Source organism: Oryx dammah, unplaced genomic scaffold, assembly GCF_014754425.2.
Source record: "Oryx dammah isolate SB20612 unplaced genomic scaffold, SCBI_Odam_1.1 HiC_scaffold_14, whole genome shotgun sequence".
Taxonomy (NCBI): domain Eukaryota; kingdom Metazoa; phylum Chordata; class Mammalia; order Artiodactyla; family Bovidae; genus Oryx; species Oryx dammah.
The window spans coordinates 44,483,356-44,509,908 of record NW_024070198.1 but is presented as its reverse complement, the minus strand read 5'-3'; the positions used below and the strand labels follow the sequence as shown (position 1 = coordinate 44,509,908).

The 26,553-nt window shown below is 48.3% G+C and overlaps 1 protein-coding gene across 1 annotated transcript in view; it reads left to right on the top strand.

The window, feature by feature from the left end:
- Nucleotides 1–22,210: 22,210 nt before the first annotated feature.
- The window catches only part of ADAM12 (ADAM metallopeptidase domain 12), a 391,557-nt gene continuing 387,214 nt past the window's right edge, over nt 22,211–26,553 (top strand). Inside the window, exon 1 of the mRNA XM_040254432.1 lies at nt 22,211–22,774. Within this exon, the coding sequence (XP_040110366.1) occupies nt 22,687–22,774 (88 nt within the window). The 5' untranslated portion in view covers nt 22,211–22,686. The remainder of the gene's footprint in view (nt 22,775–26,553) is intronic.

Sequence of the window (26,553 nt, the reverse complement as noted above, 5' to 3'; positions counted from 1 at the left end):
GTAGGTTTCTCGTGATGTAGGGAAAATGGAATAATGTGATGTCTGTCTCAACCAGACTGAAAACACCCCCAAGGACAGGGGTGTGTCTTGCTCCTCTTTCTGAGAACCTTGGCAGAGAGCTGGGCACCCATGGGTGTTAGGATATTCTCACTTCAAAGTCGTCAGTCACTGGGGCTTAGTTTTTTTCGCCACATCTGGACCTCGCCAGCTGTTCTTCACTCTCCTTCCTTCTGTGTCTCGCGCCGTCTGGGAACATGAACATTGCACGAGGTCTCCCTTCAAAGTCAAAGGTAATGGGACAGAGAGACCCACTTCAAGTTCTGGACAGAAACTGCCAAGTTTAAATCACATGCTGAGAAGTGAGAAAGACTTCCTGTACGTACACGTAGATAAGTGGCATCCACCTGCCCCAGCTTGATTTCTTCCAAGCGGATGTTTTGGCACTGATGCTGCTCAGAGCTGTGAGTGACGTGCACACTGGGTACGGAAGGGAGGAGCTTCCATCAGCACCGTCTTGACCAGAAGTGTAAACAGGCTCCTAGATTCTGAAACTTTCAGCTTATACCAGTGAAAGTACTTAATTCTTGATGAAAAGTAGCATCAAGATTTCATCAAATATAGGTCACAACTGCACTGTAATATAGAAAACGTGATTCACAGTTTATAATTTTCTGTGCTTTCTATAGAAATGTGTGTTTCCCTAAACCCGTATATTATTAATAACCCATAAAATATTAACTTCACCTAAAAATGCATTATTAACAATATAATCTGTGCAACACACACATTGGTTTTCTCCAGATACTTTCTTTAGTAATCCCAAACTCCCTTCTTCTTGATGTTGGCGAAAGAGACCTTTCTACAAATGTCGATCTGTAATGATAAAGAGGATTCACCAACTTGCAGCAAGGAGTCAAGACAGAATCAATAAATCTGTCAAAACAGCAAGATTTCAAACCAAAGCTTGCTCCCCAAAGTTGAGAAAGCATGGGGCCCTGGGGTTAGAAAGCACTGCCTGTTGTTTCTATTTACTGCGGGCGCTTTCTAAAATAGGATCTAAGGTCCTGGAGCCATCAGAGAGCCCACCACGAGGACACTGTTGCTGTCCTCAAAGCGTGTGCTCAAAGATGTCGTAAAAGAATCTGTGGTAACAGTCTACCCACGGCCTTGTGCTTGTGGACCATTTTCCACTCTAAAACAACAAGCTGGCTTTGCTCTCTGCCAACAGCCCTGTGTGTTACCAACTCTGTGTGAATTTTCAGAAATGGTTACTGTTAGAAGGTACACATCATAATCCGCATCTCAGAAGGGAAAGAAGGAAGCTGTCGGCTTCCGTCTTCATTTGCTCCTGTTGCGGGTCTCCCAGGGTCTGGGAAAGGCTCAACCCTGCAGCCTCTGAGCAGGCTACCCTGGGAATGACAGCACCCGTATATGGTGTGAATTCAATTAGCCAGGCCCTCTGAGAGGCACCAGGGGGCCGTGGAGGACATGGTTTCTTGAATTCTCATTTGCAGTCTCACAAATAATGTTCAAAAGTCATTAGACCATGAAGAGTTTTCATTACCCTTCATCAGTCAACAGCCATCACTCACTTATCAAGTGCCTCCTTGGGACATGGTGCTGGGTACCACGGTGGGAAGTCAGAGGGGATGAAGGGTAGGAAACCAAAGTGGCTGAAAGAGAACACAGAAACGTAACGTAGAAGCACGTGGAAGGCAAATCCTCTCAGATGAAAGCGAAGGGAGAGTGTTTCTAGAAATGTTGAGCTGTAGGTTAAAAAAGAGAGACTTAGATTTCATTGTATAAAGTGAGAAACTGTTGAATGTCAAAAGTTACTGGAAGCAAAATAAAAAGGTGAGTAGCAAAGTGGGACAAAAATTTGAGCTACATGACAGAGGGTTAAAGCCTTTAAGAAAACTTGATACAGAGCAACGAAGGAAAAATGCTCCAATAGAAATGAGGTGAAAGGACACAGTCCCTTTACAGAAGAAAGGGAAACAGCCAACAAACTGGCACAGATGCTAAACCTCCCAAGTAATTTAAGAAACGCCATTAAAACTGGTACCCGAAAATGGGGCTTGCCTCTAGCTGGGTGTCTAGCCAAAAGACATGACCAAGAACAGGAGAAGGAAGGATGTCTTATGGCAAATAAGGAGAACACCAGGGAGCTTCCCAAAGAGGTGTCTTCCCGAAGTTTAAAGTTAAGGGAATATGCATATTCATAAAGAGGCTTGAGCAGAGGAGAATTCAGCCTAGAACTGGGGCCAAGGTTGAGATACTCCCAGCTTTAGCTGGACTCAATTTAGCAACTGAACCACCACCAAGCTTTAGCTGATTGAAGCCAAGATGGTCAACGTCATCATTGTTCCATCCTCCACCTGGATGGGGGCTTGTGACAGTTCAGTTCCTCAGTTATGTCGAACTCTTTGCGACCCCATGGACTGCAGCATACCAGGCTCCCCTGTCCTTCTCCATCTCCTGGAGTTGGAACAAACTCATGTCCACTGAGTCAATGATGCCATCCAACCATCTCATCCTCTGTCGCTCCCTTCTCCTGCTGCCTTCAATGTATCCCAGCATCAGAGTCTTTTCCAATGAGTCAGCTCTTCATACATGGTGGCCAAAGTACTGGAGCTTCAACTTCAGCATCAGTTCTTCCAATGAATATTCAGGGTTGGTTTCCTTTAGAATTGACTGGTTTAATCTCCTTGCTGTCCAAGGGACTGTCCAGAGTCTTCTCAAGCACCACAGTTCTTTAGCACTCAGCCTTCTTTAGGGTCCAACTCTCACATCCATACATGACTACTGGAAAAACCATAGATTTGACTAGACAGACCTTTGTTGGCAGGGTAATGTCTCTGCTTTTTTAACATACTATCTAGCTTTTCTTCCAAGGAGCAAGCATCTTTTAATTTTGTGGCTGCAGTCACCATTTGCAATGATTTGGGGGTGGGGGTTTAGTTCCTGCAGAATCAGAGACATGTATCAGATGTTGTGTCTATCCCTGGTGGCTCAGATGGTAAAGCGTCTGCCCACAATGCAGGAGACCTGGGTTCAATCCCTGGGTCAGGAAGATCTCCTGGAGAAGGAAATGGCAATGCACTCCAGTACTCTTGCCTGGAAAATCCCATGGACAGAAGAGCCTGGTAGGCTACAGCCCATGAGGTTGCAAAGAGTCGGACACGACTGAGCGACTTCACTTTCCCTTTCACTTTATGGCTAAACTATTGTTTCTTGACTCAGGACTCTCTACCTATATTCCCTGACTTCCCTTGAGATGACTAACTGCTGAGACCTGTTCAAGCACAAGCACTGTGGCCAGGCTTAGATCACAAAATGACTTAGGCCCAAAATGGCTTCTCTGATGTCAAGAAAGCCATGCCTAGTTCTTTCTCCAGAAACCCTCTACCCTGATGAAGTGAGGTACTTAGTCCCTCAGTTGTGTCCAATTCTTTGTGACCCCACGGACTGTAGCCCACCAGGCTCCTCTGTCCGTGGGCTTCTTCAGGCAAAACTACTGGAGTGGGTTGCCCTGCCATTCTCCAGAGGGATCTTCCCTAAACTTATCAACATTTCCCTTTTTTTTTTCTTTTTCTAGATTGACTGAAACTGTAGTGAATGCACAGGGAACAGTGTAACTCTGAGGTGTGGGCCACCGCCTGCCTATTCCTGCCCAGATCTCAGACACCCGTCCCCTGCCCACCCCCTGCCCTCAGGTGGACAGCAGCTCTCCTGCAAGGCCCCAAGGCCCGGAGCTCAGGTCAGAGCCCCTCACAAGCAGAGGTGGAGGGACAGAGCTTGCAAGGAGGCTGCTAGGCTCCAAGGGGCAGATGGGTTGCGAGAGGTGGCTGCAGAAGAGCAGGCTTGCATGGTAGCCCTGGGTCCCCAGGTCTGAAACGTCCAGGCTGGGCTTCCTGTGGCTAGAGCCCCTGAGACCCCCCATGCCTCCCCCTCCCACTCCAGGAGACCCTCCTTCCCACCTTGGCTGCTTTGCGCGGATTCTTTTTCTGGCAATTGACAAAGCGGATCTGCATTTCGAGTGGTGGAGTGAATTAGCAGAAACCTGTCCAGGAGCATTTGGCGATTTGTGTTAGCAGCTCTTCCTAGTAAGGGAACTACCAAAGAGCTGACTCTAGATTTCTGTCTAGGGACACTTAATGAAATACTTTTTAATAGTGAAAAACTGGAGACAACTTGAAGTTTCCACAGGATGGAAATTGCTGTAGAGGCCATGGCAATATATCAATGGCAGGTGGGATATTATGAAGTCTGCTGCTAAAAAAGCCAAATCATATGAACCCCGAATTGGCAGAAAATGGTGTTTTTATGCAAAGAAAATAACCCTGAAAGTATATTACCCAAAGTTTATTAATGTTTTATTTGGAAATAATATGATATTGACAGGTAAGTTGTAAGAATGGTGCAAAGAATTCTCACACACCTTCACCCAGGCTCACCAGCTGTTCCCATTCCGCCATGTTTACTCTCTCTCTCTACACACACCACACACACACTCAAATATTCTGATGCTCTATAAAATAATATATAATTTTATATTATAGAAAATTATATATGTGTATAGTAAGTACATTGCATGATTTGTATATAATATATAATTTTATATGATATACTATGTATGTTTAAGATGTACACTATATTTTATATGAATAATGTGTGTATAAGGTATGTTATTATATATGTACTATTACATGTTATTTAAAATCATATAATTCTTTTTTTCTGAACTATTTAATTGAAAGTTGCAGAAATCATGACCTTCTCCCCCTAAATAGTGACCTTCACATCTAGTTTTTATTTTCTCCCTTTTCTCTTCTGTACTTTCCAAATCTTCTATCACTGTAATTAGATAAAAAAAATAACTTATTGTTGTGTCCTAAGACATAGCTCACAACTGTTTACCTCTCAAATTTTTAAGATAATTTAAAGACTACTGGCGGGATACTAAGTTGATATAATTCTTTTGAAATCAGCTTAGAAATACCATCTAAGCTTTAAAACATACATTTCCTTTGAACTAATAATCCCACTTCTGGGATTCTATTCTAAGAAACTTTAAAATTTTAAAAGGGCATTATGTGAAAAATTGAATCATAATAATCTTTTTATGAGAAAAAAATGTGAATAAGACAAATGTTCAACAAGAGAGAAGTGAGAACTAGTCTGTCCTTTTGAAGAAATCTACTACATGCATTATAATCACGTGTGTGAAGGACTTACTACCACTGGAAAATGCTAGTAAATGACAACCTGGGACCAATGGTTTGACTGAGTGGGGCATGTGTCCGAGTGATCATTCTGACAAGGCTCTGGTGGGGCCCCCGAGAAAGCAGCCTTGCTAAATGGGGAGGCCGCTCAGCCTGCAGGCCAAGATCACCTGTACCATCAGGAAAGGAGAGGCCAGAAACAGCCCTCCAGCCCCAGAGCCCGCTTGCCTGGGGACCCCTCCACCAGGGACAAGTGAGCATGGACAGACCGTCCCCCCACCCCCCACCATCCCAGGAGTTCAGCAAGGAGAACTTGCCTTTCTCCTCATTCCCAAAGCTTGTCCACCACCGAGGCTGCCTTCTCTCCCACTAAATCCACCAGGGACCCCAGGATCATTCCCCACACAGCTTCCTGGAAGGCGCTGTGCCCCCTGGATGTGACCCTATGAAATCAACCTCAGAGCCAAACCTTGGAGCTCAAAGTGCACGTGACTCATGGACTAGTAATCCCGGTGGAGGGGCAAGCTGGCCCTGAGCAGAGCCATCAGCACCCTGGGAGGACAGGCCCAACTCCAAAAAGATCAGTTTTCAGAAACGGTGGTCGCTGACCTGGGGAAAAGGTTTCTTTTAAAATCCTGTTCGTGGTCAGGGTTTCATTTTCACCTCACTCCAGGCTATGTAGCCCTCCTTGATTGCTCCCACCCTTCCTGTCAAGGCTACTGTAATGACCTGATTTGCCCTTGGGAGGGGCCACTGTCTCCCAGAGTTCTGAGCACAGCCCTTTGGTTTCCTTGGTGGACGTTTGGCTGTGAGTGAACATAGCCTGATGCAGCAGTGACTGTGAGATCAGGATGCTATGTTCTGCCAACCTTCTTGCTGGAGTCCCAGATAAACACGGGGTACAGGCTCTCACTCCTGAGCAGACCACAGCCAACACCTCGCACCCCTCCCACCCCCAACCAGAACAAAAGACTTGCTACCACAGCTCTGGTGGGTGCCAGGCCAGGACGTGAAGGAGCTGGTCATCCTCCAACATGATTCGTCCAGGCTTGCAAAAAAAAAATCATTCCTGAAATGACCAGAACCATAATTGTTGCTTGAAAAGAAAATCATTAAACGTAGTGATAGTCCCCATTGCCAAACACAAGATCGCAGCAGTTACATGTCCTTAAGGAATGCCTCCTTAGGTTCAGATCAGAAAGATTTAGAAACTGCAGGAGTCTAGAGGATTTGCAAGCAAACCCTATATATCTATGTCAGGATGTCAGATCCAAGGGGTGAGCCAGCTGAAAGGCAAAAAAAAAAAAAAAAAAAAATAGATGCAGTCCTCAGGAATCAACTTCCAAGTGCAAGTTTAAACTTTAAAATCAGCTGGGTCTATACCAAATGAGATCGGCAAGGGAATGACATTTTAAAGGTTCAGGTCATTCAGGAGTAACAAAGACTACCATTCTGTCGGCCAGAGCAGCTGCTCTTTGATGTTTGAAGGGCAGCAGACAGCATACCCAGGTGGAATTAAGGCTGGATCAAGAGGCAGGAGAGTGGAGGGGAGAGGCAGGGAGGAAGCCTTCAACACTCCCAGACTTTGCAAACAGTGGGACACGTGGACACGCCCCAGAGACAGTGAGGGCCGCAGGGCAGCTGTCTGCCGTCTCCCCTGCCTGGGAAAATGCGAGAACTGGGCCAGGGAGGAGAGGGATATTCAGCATGACTCATCCACCCTGATCTGGAGACCAGAGCAGGAATTGGTTCATTATCACATGAGAGAAAGTCTTCGAACTCTGGTGAGCAGAGGCCCAGTTATTCCCATCCTCTCCTGGGGAAAGAGTGAAGCAAGTGGCCTCTAGGGCTGAAGCTGTTGGCGAAGCCAAGCAAACCTGGCCTGGAAGGGAGCCCTGGCAGAGAGTCTCGACTATCTTCCAGTGGCTCAAAGGAGGAAAATGAATCACCCAACCGTCTGCCCGTTGAAGCAGTTGCTTAGAATCAAGTTTCTGTAAGAAAATGCAGACCAGAAAATACCTTGGGGCTCACGGCTCTAGAACCTGTGAGGCCGGCACATCGTACCTGGTGAAGGCGGTCTTGTCTTTCTGCCCAGACATGCGTGTGAGTTGGTAGTAGTGAAATGTGCTTATTTCTGCCTGTAAATTTCACTTCTGCGGCAGGTTGTCATCACAAGTCTCGAAGGATCTCCACCTTTCAAACCTTCAAGGTCATGACTGTCTGGGTGCCATTGTCATTGGCCTGTGACTTTTGGGTGTCAGGGTGGCGTTCTAGGAGAATCTGGCTGGCCAGTTCCCTTCTGGAACAGTGAGGTGGGGCTCTTTTTCAGAGGGAAGTCGTAAGTCAGTTTTCAAAAAGGCATCTTTTGAAGGAAAGAGCAATCAGACCCAGGAGAGAGGATGGGCTTTCAGAGATGCTTTCCCAGTGCTGCAGAGCAACCCCGTCTGTTTAGCTAAATGTATAAAAGTGTCTCCAAACTAAAACGTGGTTGCATGCATACTAAGTCGCTTCCATCGTGTCAGACTCTTTGCGACCCTATGGACCATGACCCTCCAGGCTCCTCTGTCCTTGGGATTCTCCAGGCGGGAATACTGGAGTGGGTTGCCATCCAGGTGACCTTCCCGACCCAGGGATCGAACCCATGTCTCCTGCTTTGCAGGTGGATTCTTTACCGATGAGTCACCAGGGAAGTCCCTGGCTGTGGGGGTCAGGGCAGGGCTCCAAATCACACTGATGGGTTTCCGGGTGAGTCGTCACTTTTGCTGGCCTTTCTCCTGCTCATCCTCTCCTCCTGCAACACAAAACCCAGCAGAAATCAACCATCTCCAGCATCCAAGGGAATGAGGCCATGCACACAGGATTTCTGTCCTTGGGAGAGCAGGGAAGGTAAGTGTGAGGACACACCACAATAATAGGTTGTTTTCAGCCTGAACTGACAAGTGCTTGGGTCTCTAAAACTCCCAAGAGACAACTGGAAGTAGGGCAGCCGGATTGGCGTCACATGTCACCACACTGGTCCCCCGGGCCTTCTGGTGTCTCCTAGTGATTTACAGCTTCAGGGAGATGGGGCTGGAGGCAGTGCTGGGGTGGGGCGGGGGGAGGGGGTGGAGGCCAAGGGCATTTGACCAACAGCACAGTGACAGTCCTGGGGGCCCCCGGGAAGGGTAGGGCTGAGCTTCGTGCCCTCGTGTGGTCACAGAGCCAGCGCAGGAAATACACTAAAGGCCCAGACAGATGCAGTGAAATGCAGTGATGATCACAGCCCCTCTCTCCCCTCCAGGCTGGCATGACTTAAAGAAACACTGGGGAGACTGGAATTGCATTCTCCTCTGTTTCATCAGTCTCTCTCCCTCCTAGCTCTGCTGGTCTCAGCAATGACTCTTTGAGTGTGTTTCCATTCTGCAGTTCTCTCTACATCCAGAAATGCTCACAACCAGAGCCACAGATGTCAGCCCACTGGTGTAATCGCTTTGCTGAAGTTCAGTGAAAGCCAAATATTTGGCTCAAAGATGGGCTTTTGAGTTTAATTGCCAGTGGTTACAATTATCTGCACAGGCACCCAGGTGGTTTGAACGCAGCAGTGAATTCTCAACTCCCCGTGACACAAATGGCAGCCTTTATGTGGACGTGTCCATCACAGGAGGCTACGAGCACGTCTCCGTGATCATGCTGCTCTTGGTGTGTGCGTGTGGGCCACGAGGTCACTGCTGGGAATTCCTGAACTCAGAAGTGGACCAGGGCAGGCATAGTATTTATATCCGACCCAGCCTCCATGCAGAGGAGATTGCTGGTCTTGGCAAGTATTGATAAGTATTGATGAGGCCACAGTGTGTGGATGCTGTTTTGTGTGATCATGGCAATATGGTGAGTGGTTGACGGGGCTAGGTGGGGGAGAGGTGGACTTTTCAAAACAGATCCACACTATCTAAGTTCTGTGCCAACCCAGGTAGCTTCCTCCTAGGACCTGAGTTCTGCTCCTTTGAGACCCCAGGCCTAAGCAAATGCGGCCTTGGAGACAGAAAATATTCCCCAAGTCCTGAGAGCTCTGAGACTTTCAGGCCAAATTCTCCCTGTGTGTTACAGCGCTGGAAATAGACTCACAAGTTCCAAAGAATTTGCTTATTTATATAAAATGTGTTGGAGAAGGGAATGTCTACCTACTCCAGTATTCTTGCCTGGAAAATCCCATGGACAGAGGAGCCCGGTGGGCTATGGTCCAGGGGGGTCGCAAAGAGTCAGATAAGGCTGAGCGCAGCACAGCAGCACATAAAATGCGTTCCACGTTCTACCAGGTAAGTATGTTTAAGGCTGTTAAGAATACTGACTGATTAATAGATTCAGACAACCATTCATTCACTTCTTCATTGGGTCAAATACTGAGCAATGACTGTGTTCCGGGGGCCTGTGTTAAATCCTGGAATACCAGGAAGAAGAAGACACTGCTCCGTTCTTGGTGCTAATTCTGCAGGAGGATACAGGTCAGTTCAGAAGTGGTTTCCAAAACAGGGTGATATCAGAAAGGCAGAAACAGTGACATTTGTGTCACTGTGAACCTGAAGCAACTGGGGCTTTTTTATGTGGGGGTGACGGCGCAACGTTGTGGGAAATGCCTTGGCAATTACCTACTAAGGGTGAATATGTGGTCAGATTCCTATGACCCAGCAATTCCGCTCCCTTGCTTGCTGTTGTTCAGTCACTCAGTCATGTCCAAGTCTTTCCAACCCCATGGACTGCAGGACTGCAGGCTTCCCTGTCCTTCACCATCTCCCAGAGTTTGCTCAAACTCATGTCCATTGAGTTGGTGTTGCCATCCATACAACCGTCTCCTGTGCTTATACCCACAGTCAATATATGCGTATACGTACCAGATTACATTTACAAGAATGTTCATTGCTGGTTTATTCACAATAGTTAAAACTGGAAACAACACAGATTTCCATTAAACAGGCTGGACAAATAAATTGAGGTCTAGTCATACAATGGAATAGTATGCAATGATAAAGAGGAATAAACTATTTACCACATACACCATGTGTGACTCTCACAGACATAATGATGAATGAGAAAAGCCAGATGCAAAAGACTACCCACTAGGATCCTGTTTTTATCTGTGGTGGTAGAAGTGCCGGGGGAGAAGTGCCAGAAATGCAAGGGTTGCATACATAAATGAAACTCTTGAAGTTATACACTTAAAATTCACACACTTTTCTGCATGGATAACTCAGTAAAAATTTTAAAGTAAAAAATCTAGTAGCAAATACACAAAACAGAGTATAATCTGTTGATGTCGAAGAACACATAAAGGATCCCTAAGATTGTAGGAGTTATGGAGAATGTGCTGGGAAAACTTTCATTTTTTTATTGTAAATGCTACAGTTCTAGGAAGAGGACACACGAGATAGAGAGCACCTCGGGACTGACCTCACCCACAGCACAGTGACCCTGGACGAAATGCCTTCCTGCACTTCACTTTCTAACACTTACGCTAATAACATCTGAAATTGTCTAATATGGTTCAGTTCAATTCAGTTCAGTCAAGTCACTCAGTCGTGTCCCACTCTTTTCGACCCCAGGGACCGCAGCACACCAGGCTTCCCTGTCCATCACCAACTCCCAGAGCTTCCTCAAACTCATGTCCATCAAGTCAGTGATGCTGTCGAACCATCCCATCCTGTCGTCCTCTTCTCCTCACGCCTTCAGTCTTTCCCAGCATCAGGGTCGTTTCCAAGGAGTCAGTTCTTCGCATCAGGTGGCCAAAGTACTGGAGTCTAATATGGTATCTGCACATAGACAACTACAAAAGAAGAAAAACTGATTTTCAGGGTTTTTTTCCTTTTATTTGTTTAGATGTCCTCTTGGAAAAAAAACATAAACGTTGAAAATTTGGATTATTTTAGATTTATGGAAAGGTTGCAAAGATCATACAGAGAGTTCTCCCATACTTGGCCGCAGGTTCTCCTCCTGTCAATGTCCAAAATAATGTGGTATATTCGTCAGAGCCGCAAAACCAATGTTGGTACAGTAATGTTGGTACATGACTGTTAACTCCAGACTTTATTCAAATTTCATTAATTTTTCCACTAATGTCCTTTTGCTGTTCCAGAATCAGACCCAGAATACCACATTGCATTTAATGTCTTTCCATTTTTAATTGACTTACAAATCAAAGTTAAACAGCATCTCCGCTTTATAGGTGGTGAGGGTCAGAGACAGTGCAGTTTGCTGGCAGTGGGATGGTCACAGGATTTAAACCTTGGTGGACTCTTCTTTGTGAAGAGGCAATCTGGTTTAGATGTAGAAGGTGCAGACTCTAGAATTAGGCAGACCTGAGCTGGGGGGCTTGCTCGGGTTTGCTCCTGAGGAGTTGTGAGGTCTGGAATATTTCATACTACTGAGCCTCAATTTTTCATCTGTAAAATGGGAAGCTAAAATACCTCTCACTGGGTAATATGAGAGTTTATAAATAATATATGTGAGGTGTTTAGACCATAATAAATGCTCAGTAAATGATAATTGCCACTCTTACAGCATCGTTGTTGGGTAGGCCTGTAACTAGCACCCAGGAAATGGATGTGTGGTCATCTGTTACCCAGAATGCAATTCTCTCCTACAAAGAGGGAATTTTTATCCCACCAGCTTACCATGGGTTACAACTCAGACATGCCACCTCTGATTAAGTGGCCCTAAGCAGGGGCGATTGGGGGGCAGGGATAGGCAATTATATTCCAGTCTGCTGGATTAACAGGTCAGTTCCTGGCGTCTTAATGTAAAGCTTTCCATCAGCAGGCATGGGGGTTACTCTGCAAGTATTTTAACAGGAAATAAGCATTTAATACATTAACTTATATATCTTTTACTTCTGAAAGCACTGTTGACACTCTTCCAGTGCTTTCTGACAAGTTTTATTGGTGAGAAAAAAAAAATGCTTTTTTTTGTGGAAGATTAACACAGCCTTGATTTCTAGGGTGTGGATATGTGTGCGCCTATGTGTATATTTCTTCCTCTTCTTCCTTTGCAGGGATCCGAGAGAGTTCTGTGTCACTTTCCAAAATAGAACTCAAAAGTAGGTCAGTAAAAGAGCTGTAAAACAGGTCAATTGCCATAAATCTAAGCAGAAGAAGGAACTGGGGTTCAGCTTCAGAGAGACTGCAGGCTCAGACCTCTGGAGCCTGCTCTGACAAAGCCTAAAGGACCATTTCTGTTTTTGGTGGGGAGGGATCAGATACTCTATTGTATCCTGGCTGACCACGAGCATTTTCTTTGCCAGGATGGGCCCCCTCTCTCTAGGCTGGAGATGATGGGTGCCGGTCATCAGGACCAAGGTGGCAGATTTAAGCCCGATGGTCATTAGGAAGCCCACCACGGGGTCAGGGACAACATGCTGCCTGAGGATGAATAAGCAGGGGACTTCTTCCCCCTCTCTGGATAGGTCGGGAAGTGGCTGGCTTTGAACAGCAAAACCACACTTCTGGGTAATGCTTCTGGTATTCCGATGCAATGCAGCTGGACACAGACTCTCATCCCACATCACCCACCGGAGTGAGGCTGTAGTTCCCTCTGTGCTGCTGGAAAGGGGCCTAAAAGGATTAGACTGCAGGAATGGCTTTTACCTTACTCCAACGGTCTCCTCTTTAATGATACGTTGCTTCCTTACCGCGGTGGCTCATTTTTCCATATGGCACGCGAGACTGTCTACATCCTGCCCCAAGAGAGACAGCATTTTCCGGATGGAGAGGGAGTTTGCTTTCCCAAGACTGGGTTTTGTTAGATTTCTTGGCACTCTCCCAGGTACAAGGGGCTCTCTAATATATGAGATTATGATTTTTAAGAAACCATCAAATTTGATTTTGTGACCAAGGCTCTTCCATGTGACTTTCTGAGTTATTACCGACACACACTTCTGGTTTTAAATTATTCTGACTCATGCTCTTATTTGTTTTTTCCATCGTTGGCAATATCTCCGAGTAACCACAATCCTTATCCATTGTCTGATTACCAGAACAAAACACAGTTTGAGGCTGTTTGGAGTTTTAAGAGACTTTTTTTTTTCTATTAAATTGAAAATAGTACCAGAAGTAACAGACTTACTTAAAAATCGAAGATTTTAGAAAATAAAACATGTCCTGGTGCAGATTGCTAGCTCTGTGGAAATCAGCTCTAACTTGATTTGCAATGGTAATGGGCCTTAACTGGAATAATTATAGAGGTTATTGGGAAAGAAATGAAAGAGGTTTGGGAAAGAAATGAAATATTGCCTACTTATCTTCTTGGACCTCAGCAATAAATACACTTGCAGGGAATCACTGTTCTTCAGCTTGTGGTGGAGAGCTGCATAGGGAAGAAAACTCATGAAGACCCAAATGGGAACATGGTCACACCCTGGTTCATTTGTCCACGCAGCCAGAAACTGCTGTCCCTCCTCCTCTCCGGGCTGGGGGCTGGGCTTGGGCACGTGTGTGTGCCCAGTCACTCAGTCACTCAGTTGAGTCTGACTCTTTGCAACCCCATGGACTGAAGCCCCCTAAGGCTCCTCTGTCCATGGGATTCTCCAGGCAAGAATTCTGGAGCAGGTTGCCATGCCCTCCTCCTGGGGATCTTCCCGAGCTGGGTATTGAAACCGTGCCTCTTGAATTTCCTGCATTGGCAGGCAGACTCTTTATTATGGTGCCACCTAGGAAGCTGACACTTGGGCATGTCAGGTACAATGATGACCCAGTGAAGGAGGCCGGCCTCCAAGTGGCTCCCTGTCTAGTAAGGTGGGCAAGCCCAGGTCATGCCAGCTGTGGGTCCCCAGAAATGAGCCAGAAGAATGAGGGTGGCACCCTTTTGCCTGGAGTTCATAGAGAACCCCTGGCGGTCCAGATGGTAAAGAGTCTGCAGTGCAGGAGACCTGGGCTCAGTCCCTGGGTCAGGAAGATCTCCTGGAGAAGGGAATGGCTCCCAGCCCCAGTATTCTTGCCTGGAGAAGTCAATGGACAGAGGAGTCTGGCGGGCTATAATCCACGGGGTCACAAAGAATTGGACCCGACTGAGAAATCGACGGATACATGGAGAAGACAACACAAAAGAAATGGCACCTGTCTAGGCCTTGAACATTGAATCAGAGGGTAGAGAGCGGGAGAAGGACATTTTGACATTGAGAGAAGTGTACAGGAAACCACACTGGGTCAAACACTTTTCAGATGTTGAGCGGTCCCATATAGCTGAAGGATGGGACTGGGTATCAAGGGTGGGAGAAATATGAGACTGGGAACCCTGGCTGTGAAGGAGACTCGATATATTACTGAAGGCAATGAGGAGTCAGTGACGCTTACCAGGTCTTCGCTTTATTTTTTATTTTACATTGGAGTGCAGTTGATTAACAATGTCATGTTAGTTTCAGGTGCACAGCAAAGTGATTCGGTTATGCACGTACACAGATCCAGTTTTCAAATTCTTTCCCCATTCAGATTATTATAGCGCACTGAACAGACTTTCCTGTGCTACACAAGAGGTCCTTGCTGGTTATCGATCTTAAATATAGCAGTGTGTATCTGTCAGTCTCAAACTCCTAACATCCCTCCCCACCCACATTTCCTCTTTGGTAGTTTGCTTTCGGTATACCAGTCTGTTTCTGTTTTGTAAATAAGTTCATCTGTATCATTTTTTAAAGATTCTGCATATAAGTGATATCATGTGATATTTTCAATGAAAAACAGGGTGACAGGAGACGAGCTCCAGGAGCCTGTGACTCACTGAGCAGAGATACCGTAATTCCCTAGCCCTGGGACGCTGGGGGCAGGGGAGGGGCCAGAATAGGAGGCATTTCTGAGGTTGAACTAACAGGACTTGCTAACTAATTAGAAGGGCGGGGTTGAGGGAGAGAGAAAGGATGGGGTCAGGTGTGGCTTGAGTTTGGGGCCGGAACCAGAGGGAGGGAAGGAGACAGAGGGGCCTGGGAGTCACAAGGACCCAGTGTCCAATCCCAGGAGCACTTTCAAGGTTTCCATGTGTGGACAAGTCAGCTTTCAGAGCCTCCTTTCCTTCCTTCAAAATAAGAGCAAGAGCGGGATTCGCTGAGGGCTGATGAGACCCTGGAGGCCTGGGACAGAGGAGACACAGCAGATGCTGTCCCGCTACGACTGTTTGGGGTCTTCTCTGCATCACAGGACGAGCGTGGCATGAGAATGGAGGGCATTGTCTGTGCCTCTCACCTTCAGCACAGGAGACAGGAAAGCACTGGGGACGTTTACTCAACTTTATTTTTCATCCTAGGACAAAGAAGGGCTTCCCTGGTGACTCAGATGGTAAAGAATCTGCTTGCAATGCAGGAGATGCAGGTTCGATCCCTGGATCGGGAAGATCCCCTGGAGGAAGGCATGGCAACCCACTCCCGTATTCTTGCCTGGAGAATCCCTTGGACAGAGGAGCCTGGTGGGCTACAGGCCATGGGGGTCATAAAGAATCAGACGCGACTGAGGGGTTAACACACTGGGACAGAGAAAGCTGAAAAGCTGCTGATGAGTATTACCAAAGAACCTGGAGGAACAGGAATCCTGGCAGTGTTTATACCTGGGAGGCAGGGATGAGCTTTCTCCACTGATGGGTGTGATGGGAGAGCTACTGAGTCAGGATGTGGTGGTAATGGAAAACGTCAAATGCCTGGTAACTGCTACAAAATGCAAATAGCATCAGATCCTAGCCTGGAGCTGAGTGCAGGAGGAAGAACAATAGACCCCGGGCTCTGGAAACTGGCAGTGGCTTTTCTGCCTGAGTTCATCAAGGAGCTCATGGAAGACAAGAGCCCTGCCAGAAAGTGTCCATCAAAGAAGCACAGGAAGTATCGTTCCTTTACAACGTTGTGTTAAGTGTCAACACTGTAAAGTAACTAATAAAAAATAAACCAATAAAAATAACCAATAAAAATCAATTAATAAAAAAAAGCTTGGAAATCTGAGGTCCAGAAAGCAGACTGACATAGCTGTGGTGAAGAAGCAGGGCCCTGGCGTGGACAGATGGACGGATGGACGAGTGGACAGCCAAACACACCCATGTCAGAGCAACTGGCCTCCCCAGAGCCCCCCAGAATTGCTCCTTCACCCTCAAAGGGAACTGAGTCCAGGCCTCTGAAGAGAATTAAAAGTCTCAACTGCAGAAAGACACGCTGTGCCCTCCCCACCCAATAAACCAGGTGCAACAGACACTTCCTCCGCTTCCCTCAGGCCCAGGCAGACCCTTCTCGGAGCTCCGTGGCCACATTTGGCCTCCACAGTTTCAGAGGAATCAAGAAACTGGAGAGGATCCAAAAGAGAGCAAAAAAAAAAAAAAAAAAAAAAAAAACATGATTAAAGAGAGGAAGAATAGGACCCAAGAGGCAAGTTAAAGAAATTGGGCTTGATTTGCCTGAAACAGTAAAGACAAAAATGGGAACTGCATTCACACACATGAAGAGGGCCGCTGTCCATTTATTGCCCAATTTCAAGAGCACAGGATGAGAGGCAGATGGCCTAACTTGCCACAGGAGAGATCATACACGTATGTGCGTCTCGGAATGGGCTCCCATGGGCTTATTGCACCATAAGGCTGCCGGGGGGAATCTGCTGGGGCCGTGGAGGTGTGGAGACCCTGGCTAGTCTCCAAAGTCATTCTCTCACCCCCCGCCTCCCCCCCGCCACCCCCAAGCATCCCAGCTCTTCTGGCTTCTGGGAACCCAGGCATCTTTTCACAGAAGTGAGTGGCCAGCCTCCATGGTGGGAGCATCTTTGCTTTTCTCTCGCAGGTCTCTTCATCCATGACCTTTAAGCACATCTTCTCGTTGACCTGTTCACAAGACAGTCAACAGCAAATGCCGACAAGTTCTCTGGCACCTGGTGACAAAATGTCTTGCCACTTTTGACAGGGGCAGTTTAGCTCAGGTCACTGCGTGACTGGCCAACTGTGTAGCGAACACATTCAGAACCTTGTGGAACTCCATGCTGCTGGGGTGTTTGCTCCGGTTGTCACTGCCATCGCCGTGTTTAAACCTAAGTACCACCCCTCACTGTGAGTACAAACACTATTCAGCCCTTGCTCATAGGAGGAAGAGCGTTGAGATGCAGACTCAAGCTTATGTGCCTGTCTTCCCCTTTTGCCCCCAGTTTCATAGGAAACCAGGACCCTTGTAAGAGTAAAGCGAGAGTGCCAGAGACAACTATGCTAGGACAAACTGGGACCTCAGGCCACCTTATCTATAACTCTTCTTCAGAGCTCAAAAACAAGGGGAGTGCCATTGATATTGAAATTATCAGGACTCCTTGGAAGCTAGAAAATATATAGAAATGGAATGTTTGCTTTATTAAATATGTATTAGTCATCTGTTAGTAGTCACTCAGTTGTGTCTGACTCTTCGGGACCCCATGGGGTATAGTCTGCCAGGCTTCTCTGTCCATGGAATTCCCCAGATAAGAATCCTGGAGTGGGTAGCCACTCCCTTCTCCAGGGGAATCTTTCCAACCCAGAGATTGAACCTGGGTCTCCCGCATTGCAGGCAGATGCAAGGGAAGCCCAACTGCATGACTAATCACCACCCAGATTAGCAGCTCAGGACAGCAGAAATGCATTGCCTGCAGTTTCTGTGGGCCAGGAATTCAGGAGCAGTTCAGCTGGGTGGGTTTGCATCAGGGTCTCGCTGGAGCTGGTAGGCAGATGCTGTCCTGGGCGGCCCTCATTTGAAAACTCTGGGGCTGGAAGATCCACTTCCAAGACGGTGCACCCACATGGCTGATGGCAGAGACTTCAGTTCCTCACTTCAGTTCTTCCCAGTGGGGTTGTCTGAGTGTCTTCACCACATGGCAGCTGATTTTCCCTCCAAGTGAACGACCCAGGTCCCTCATGCCCTTCAGGACTTGTCTCAGAACTCATATACAGTCACTTTGTGCTTAGTTGCTCAGTCCTGTCTGACTCTTTGCAAACCCATGGACTGTAGCCCACCAGGCTCCTCTGTCCATGGGGATTCTCCAGAAAAGAAGACTGGAGCGGGTTGTCATACCCACCTCACACAGTCTCTTTGGCCCCATATCATTTATTAGAATGAGTCTCTAATCCCAGCCTGCATGAAAAGGGAAGGAAATTCACCTTTATTACACTTCTTGAATGAGGGAGGATCCACACATATTTGGTCACTGCTGTTGTGAGTTATGATTGGTTTTGAGATTCCCTGCTCGCCTTTCTCTGAGTGCTGTCCTTTCATTCAGCCTGTCTGCACGATGGTGGGAGTGGATGGACCAGTGCAGCCAGGGGGCTGTCTGAAAAGCTGGTGATTTGGCCATGCGGCACTGTTCCTCCTGGGTGCTCTCAGTCACTTGGGTTACTCACAGTGGGCACCACAGTAGGCCTGTATGAAGAAGTTGGAAGGTCAATTGCCGGGGTGACACAGATGAATATAGATGGGGGAAGGGAGTCAGCCTAAATGAACTTCCATGTCCCTTCTGGTGGTGAGCATGTCTGAGTTCCTGATTCCTCCAAGAGCATTGTTTCTTTGGTGTCTGGATAGGTTACTAACGTACTGATTCTGTGCAACAGTTGGGGTATCAGAATCTGGGGGAGTTAATCTACTCAGAGGAGGCTCCTTGGGAGTGAGTTTCTAGAGGTGAAGAACTTTTGGAGTGAAGATTCTAAGAAAACAAAAGTGGACTTCATGTTATTATAGGCTGAGAAGATCATGAGCTTCAATCTCCCCATGAGATGGTATTAAAATGATTTCCAAGAGTCTTAATCACAGGCGATTGTGTTTGTTTACCTTTGCAGCAAGCCATGGGGGCTGTGCTTGGAGAGATGAAAGCTGTTTTGTGAGCCTGTGTCTGAAGCTCCGTCAGTAGGTCAAGTGGGAAGGAAGATGACTGTTCCCTAAGAGCAGAAGTCAGGAGTGTCTGCCTGTAAAATCCTGCCTTAGGAGCATTTGCCTCCATTTTTCATGCGCTCAGACTCAAAGCAGATTGAGTTAAATGTGAGCTTGGATGAGAAATAAGTGCCCTGTTCATTGTGAATGCCCAGGCTGTAGAGCAAAAATAGCACACAGGAAACGGTACTGCAAAGGTCAATTCTTCTGGAAAGGAAAGGAAAGGAAAGGACAACAAGCCATCTATCTGAAATTTTAATGAGCAGACCCTGGCCTCTGACCCCATACCATTACCTAACAATCTAGTATTGAGTGCCACGTCGGCTTCCATTTCCTGCAAACCGGGAGGAGGAGGCAGGCTTCTCATCCAAAGGCCAACCATCTGCTGGACCTAAGGTTCCCCCTCTGCCTAGCTGGCTGTTACTGAGGGTCATAAGTCTTTATGGATAGAGTGTTAGCCCAGGCTTCTTGCTTCACAGAGGTGGTAAATTAGAAACTGGAGAAAGCAGGGCTGGTGGGTAGGATTTTCTTTACCATCTCCATCCCTCACCCCCGCATTGGCTGTTTTGTTTCATTCAATCACAAACAAACCAAGGACAGTCCTGGGGGCACATTTAGCCCTTTGGAGAAAGCTTTGCAACTTCCAGGTTTAAAAAAAAAAAAAAAGTGGACTTCAGTAGTCAAGAGCTGAATATGAAAGGAGAAAAAGAAATGGATTGTTCGGAGAGGAAGTGTATCAAGACTAATGCACAGTGCATATTACATCCATTATGAATAAACAATTTAACCAGTCAGACAGATTCAAGAGGCCAGCAGCTGGGCTCATTTGAAAGTGAGTCTCCCCCACTGATCTCAAAGGACACAATTTAAAACTCCCTTGTGCAGTGTTTCTGGAAGTTCTAGGCAACAAGGGCAATCAGAACCACCTGGGTCCTTGCTAAAACTGTCCTTCCCAGACCTCCATAATAAGGACCGCCAGTGCACATGGGGTGTGCATTCTTAAAAATAGCAGGACTCTCCTGGCCTAAGGAGGTGTTCTATCAGTTCCTTGAATGCTCACTACCACCACCTGGGAGGTTTGTATTTTACTTTCACTTAACAGATGCTAAACCCAAAGCTTGGAGATCTGAATTAAATCTACGCCTGCAAATAGGCCTGGTGTGGGCTCTGATTCACCGCTTAGCCCTTTGGCCACAGGAAAACGACTTAACCTCTAGACATTGCGATTTCCTCATCTGTATCTTCAGGATCTTAAAATGAAATAATGCCTGGGAAGCGCTTTTAGCACAATACTCTGATTATATGAGGTATGTAATTAATAATGCAGTAGTTAACAAACAACCTAATGATTATTAAAGAGGCCAAGTAACTAGCTCACCCCATTCAATAGTTGGGATTGATGTTTGTCCGAGTAGACAGAGAAGTCTTGGAAAGCAAGAGGCGTTTCTCATTGGTTTCCCAAGTCCTCAACAAAGCATTGCTAATTGCTAATGGAGAGAATGAAAGTACAAAGGACAGAGGGGTGAGTAGTAGGGCTGGATTGAAACTGGGGCTTGGACCCAGGCCTGGCTTCCAGACGGAGTGCTGAGATGCCTTGGCGCTGAGGAGGGCGTCCTGCGGCCAGTGCTTCTGGCTTTTGGTTTTTGTGTGTGTGTGTGTGTGTTTTTTAATAAAAGGCCTGAACGTTGTCTAGAGGAGTTGACCTGGTTCTTAGGAACATGGCAGAAACCTAGGGGTGGGAGGGAAATAGGAGGAAAGCCACTTTCCTGTAAAAAGAGGTAGTGAGGAATGGAGTTTTCTCAAATACTGGCTAAATGCCTCTAGGAATGACACTTGGTCAGAAATTGGTGGGAGGTCACAGGACAGGTTTTTGTGCCTGGTTCTCCCTCTAGGCTGCATAGTGGAATCACCTGGGGCTTCAGAAACTTCTCGGCCTCCATCCCGGCTTCCCTGGTGGCTCAGATGGTAAACAAACAAACAAAACAAAACAAAACTGCCCCAAATTGGGGAGACCTGGGTTCAATCCCTGGGTGAGGAAGATCCCCTGGAGAAGGGAATGGCTACCCACTCCAGTATGCATTTTGCCTGGAGAATTCCCTGGACAGAGGAGGCTGGCAGGCTACAGTCCATGGGGTTGCAAAGAGTCGGACAAGCCTGTGCGACTAACACTTCAGGCTCCATCCGTGGCTGGAGATGCTGAATAATCTGGATGGGGGTGTTATTAACCCCTTAGTCCTTAGGGTTCTAATAGGTGGTCAAGGTTAGGGATCTCAGTGGTTCCACAAGTGGTGGGCACCCATCTTTATGCCCCAGCTCCTTCAGTCTGCGTAGCCCTCTCCTTGCTGGTCCCATGGTCTAGGAGAAAGCAAGCCCTGCCTTAATAAACACTGATACTGTGCTCTTTGAGGCCATGGAGGCAGAAGAGAAGGAGACTGCCAAGAGCTCAGACTGGAAGCAAGTCTCCTTCATCTCACTGCTGTTTCCCAAACACCCGGTGCTCCCTGGCTCCCTGGCTGGAGAGCCTCATTTCAAGGGCGTGGGAGGGCACCCAGGAATCAGTACTTTTGACAGACAAACCCAGTCGCTTCTTACATCAGGAAACTTTGGGAAACATTGCTGTGCACCTTTTTGGGGGGGTGGGGGTGGTCCATGCCCTGGAAAAGAAACGTGAGCCAATCTATGATGGTAAAACCGAAAGCAAACGTCTCAAAAGCAGCATGCCCAGAAGTCGTGTGTCTTCAAGTCCAAATTCAACCTCCGGTAGGAGATGTCCCCGTTTGGGAACTTAGGGAGCGGTCTGGCTGGGGAGCGGCGGACAGCCTTTCAGACAGGCTACCCGCGTTCCGCTGGTTCCCGGCGGGCCTGGAGCGAGCAGCCGAGTCATCATTTCCAGCCTCAGACTGGAAAGCTGGACCGTGCCGCCGCGTGTGCTCTTGGCAGCCGGGCGCCCGGGGCCCCGCGGCCACATCACCCCGGGGCGGGGATGTGTGTGCGCTCCTGCGCCCGGCCGCCACCGAGCCACGTCTGTGCCGCCGCCGCCGCCGGGGCTCGCGGCCCGGGAGGCGCCCTGCCCCGAGCCGCCCCCGAGGTGGGCGAGCGCCGGCTCAGGGCGGGACCCTGGGCGGGGGTTGGGGGGGTACCCCGAGCGGTCTCTAGGACCCGCGGGACGCCGCCGGCGGGCGGGGGAGACGATAATTTGTTCCGTGGTCAGGAGAACGGTGACTGCGGGCCGTGGATCCATTTCACAGGCCTGCCTCCTTGCCCTAACGATCTTCCTCGTCCTGGGGCCAACTCGGACAGTTTGCTCATTTATTGCAACGGTCAAGGCTTGGCCCGAGCCAGCAGAGCGCGCGCGCGCACACACACACACGCGCGCGCGCGCGCACACACACACACACGCCAAGGGAAAACTTTCTTTAAAAAAAATGAAAGCCTAGACGAGCTCTTCCGCGGCCCGGGCGCTGCGCAAGGGGGTTCGGAGCTGCCTCCCTGCGGCAGGAAGTCCCCGCGGGTCGCGACGCCCGGCCCCTGCCCGGCGCCCGCGGGGGATGGTGCAGCGCCCGCCGCCCAGCCCGAGAGCTGCCGCTGCACCGAAGGCCGGCGACGATGGCAGCGCGCCCGCCGCCCGCGCCCCCCGCCCGCGCCCTCCTGCTTGCCCTGGCCGGGGCTCTGCTGGCGCCGCGCGCGGCCCGAGGTAAGTGGCCGAGCCCAGGCGGCGGCTCGCCCGCCAGCCCGCTGGGGACCCGTCCTCCCGGGGCTCCGCGCGCCCTTCTGGGGCGGGGGGGACACTCAGAGGCGCATGGCGGCGCGCGGGGACTCCGCTGCGGAGCGCCAGGATTCGGGCACCCGGCTTGGAGGGGACCCCAACCGCTCACCCCCAGCCCACCGCCCAGGTGCCAGCTCCCAGGGGGAGGAGGGAACCCCTGGCTTGGGGCCCCGAAGCCGCCTGCGCGCGGAGCCGGGGGGCACAGCCTTGGGGCCGCTCGCGCGCCCTCCCCTTCTGGGGCTCATCTGCCAGGGTGTCTCTCCGCCTTGACAGTTACACGTGTCGCTCCGGAGGATGCGCGCGGGTCCTCTCACCCTGTCCTTGATGAATACCCCCCGACCCCCATCTCTGACTCCGGGTCACCTCTCCCTGAGGTTCCCTGTCCGCCCCTGCATCTCCCTGGGATCCACTGCGCGGGGGACGCGCCGTCACCGCGCAGATGAGCCACCTCGGTGCCTACAGGTGTGCCCGCCGCCTTCCACGGCGCTCTCCACTTAAAAAAATGGACTCTCGTCCTCACTTCTTTAATTTTCTTTCCCTCTTTTCTCGACTCCGGATAGCTCCCCCGTGGTCCGCGGCGGCCAAACCTGAGCAGAATCTTTCTGTCTCCCGCCGCTCCGTCACGTTCTCTGCCAACTAGTCGCTTAAATCAACTTTGTGTAAAGCGACAACTTAACTCCAAGCTAAGCTAAAGTGTGGCTGTTGTCGCCGTTTTATAAAGATCTAGGTTTCCCCCAATTGTCTACCCTTAAAGTAGGGCACCTGTGGATCTTTTTGCACGATGAGAACTTGAACAGCAGGTGCCTTTTTAAAAATTCGCAAGTTTCTGCGGGTCCCCGTCCCCGCCACCGCCGTCTTTCTGCCACCGGAGGCGCTGTCGGCCTAGCGATGAAAGGCTTGCCTCATCTCCAGCTCCAAATTTCTATGGTTCTGTATCGCAGGCATTTATTTTTTCAGCAACTGGCCTCCATCAAGAACCGTTAGCATCTTAGAGTAGGTTTAGTTTTGCCATTGCCTCGGCTACCCTCTACCCTCCCCCTCCACCGCATCTACTGTAATGTGGCTAAAACCCAGCTCTCATTAAAACCCACATGCCGATGAAGACCAATTTGGAATTAATGATTAAATAAAAGGATTGCTCAAAGCAAGGAGGAAGCAATGAGAAAGCCAAGACAAAATACTGCTGACTGTTTAGTTGAATAACTCTCTGACCTGCAAGTGAAAATAATAGTCATCAAAAATGTTTTGAAAGACTTTTGTACAAATTGGTCCTTTTGAATATTTATTGAGAAAGAACTTTTGAAAAAACTGAAACAAAATCTCAGAGTGTGCCTGAGGTGGTCTTTGCCTTGGCACACACTCTGTACACATAAACAGAAGTCCACTGAACATGGACAATAAATGCTTTTTTTAAAAGAGGAAAATGTTTACTAAGTGAAGCTAATAATGGGAAATTATTTCATGGAGGAAGGACTTTTATTATTTTATGGCTCAGCTTTGGTTGAGAGAGTTTTTCCCTAGGATAGCTAAGACTCAGAATAGAAAACCAATTAAACCAAAACCTTTAGAATGGTCTGGGGGCTTCCCAGATGGCCCTAGTGGTAAAGAACTCGCCTGCCAATGCAGGAGACATAAGAGACACAGGTTCGATCCCTGGGTCGGGAAGATCCCTTGGAGAAGGGAATAGCAACCAACTCTAGTATTCTTGTCTCGAGAATTCCATGGACAGAGGAGCCTGGTGCGCTACAGTTCATGGGGTTGCAAAGAGTCGGACACGACTGAGCGAGTAACACTTTCACTAGAAAACCAGTTAAGCTGAAACATTTAGAATGATTACATGCTGAGATATCCCAGGATCCACTGCTTGTTTATCCTTGGGTTCTCAGTATCAAGTCTTAAATTAGTCGGTGCACCAAATCAGAGCATGGAGGTTGTTTAAAAACCCAATGTGTAATGAGACGTCTCTTTGTGTTGGCAAGAGTGAGGGATGAGTTACCACTTGTTGAAGACGGGGCGTATTCTGGGTTTCTCTTTCTGTGTCTCCCAGAGCAGTCTCCTGCACGGTGCCCTTCGGGGTCATCTCAGCCCTTATTGTTGCTGTTGTTAAGTCGCTCTGTCATGTCTGACTCCTTCGAGACCCCATGGACTGCAGCCCACCAGGCTCCTCTGTCCATGGGATTCTCCAGGCAAGAATACTGGAGTGGGTTGCCATTTACTCCCCCAGGGAATCTTCCCGACCCAGGGATGGACCCCACATCTCCTTCAAGTCTCCTGCATTGAAGGTGGATTCTTTACAGCTGAGCCACTGGGCAAGCCTTAACAGGTCCAAAACAGAACCCTAGACACTCTCCACCCCCTGCCCCTATCTTCCCAACTCAGTAATAATGCCCCTTGCCTTTTCCAGATGCCATGCAAACACGTAGGTCATCCTGAGTCTGTGCCTGTCCCTCCATAAGCCACCAACCTCCAAAGTGTGTTTCCATCTGCCCATGTCCACCCAACCCCCCCCTTCATTTCAAGAGGCCCTCCCCAGCTTTGGCTGCCACTTCCCCCTTCTTTTGATGTCTTCTGTGGAGGCTCACATCCCGAGCATCGTCACCTCCTAACCCATCTGCTGGCTTCTCCTTGTGTCCCTGCTCAGGGTTCTCTTCCCAGCGCCACGGCCAAAGTCATCTATTTCAATCATGAGTTGGATTGTGCTGGTTTCCTGTTTAAAACTCTCCAGTGGCTTTCTATGGTTCTTAAGAAAATCCAAACCTCTGGATAACCTATCACCTGTTTTCCTGTTATCTGCTTTCTTACCATCCCCCAGTCCTCTGCTATCTCTACTCCAGCCTCACAGGCTTCTCTTCTTTCCAACTTCCCAATATAATATTGCCACCATTTGAACAAACAACGTTCATGTTTGCACCACTAAGCAAATATTGCTTCTTGATCATGCCACACCATGTTCTGTGATTTCCCTTCCTCTCTCTCTCATCAGGGACCTGAGCCATTGCTCTTGCTTGGCCTGCCGCACTTACATGTTGGCCTTTGCCTTTTTGGTTAGTGCCTCATGCTCTCACGATGGCTGCTGTACATTTTGGCATTATATCTGCATTCTAGGCAGCAATAAGGCAGAAGAGGCAAAAAACAGAATCGCTAAATCTATTTTATTGGGAAGATAAGAATATTTCCAGAAACCTTTGTAGCAGATTTTTTTCTTGGCTAGACTGTGACGCATGCTCGCTGCATGGAAGGTAGAAAAAAATTATTTTTAGTTGTACACATTGGTGTTACTAAAATATATATATATTTAGTCTGGGGAATCCCATGGACAGAGAAGCCTGGCAAGCTACTGTCCCTGTGGTCCCAAAAGAGTTGGACACAACTTAGCAACTAAACAACAACAATACACACACACACACCCACACACGTGTCTTCTCAGGTGGCACAGTGATAAAGAATCCGCCTGCCAAGGCAAGAGCCACTGGAGCCTGATTTGATCCCTGGGTCAGGAAGATCCCTTGGAGGAGGAAATGGCAGCCCACTCCAGTGTTCTTGCCTGGGAAATCCTATGGACAGAGGAGCCTGGAGGGCTGCAGTCCATGGGGTCGCAAAGAGTCAGACCAACTGCACAGCTGAGCAGAGGTGCACATATATATATTAAAAGTGGTTATATATATATATCACCTTTGATTGTTAGGAATAAAATTTCAAGATGAAAT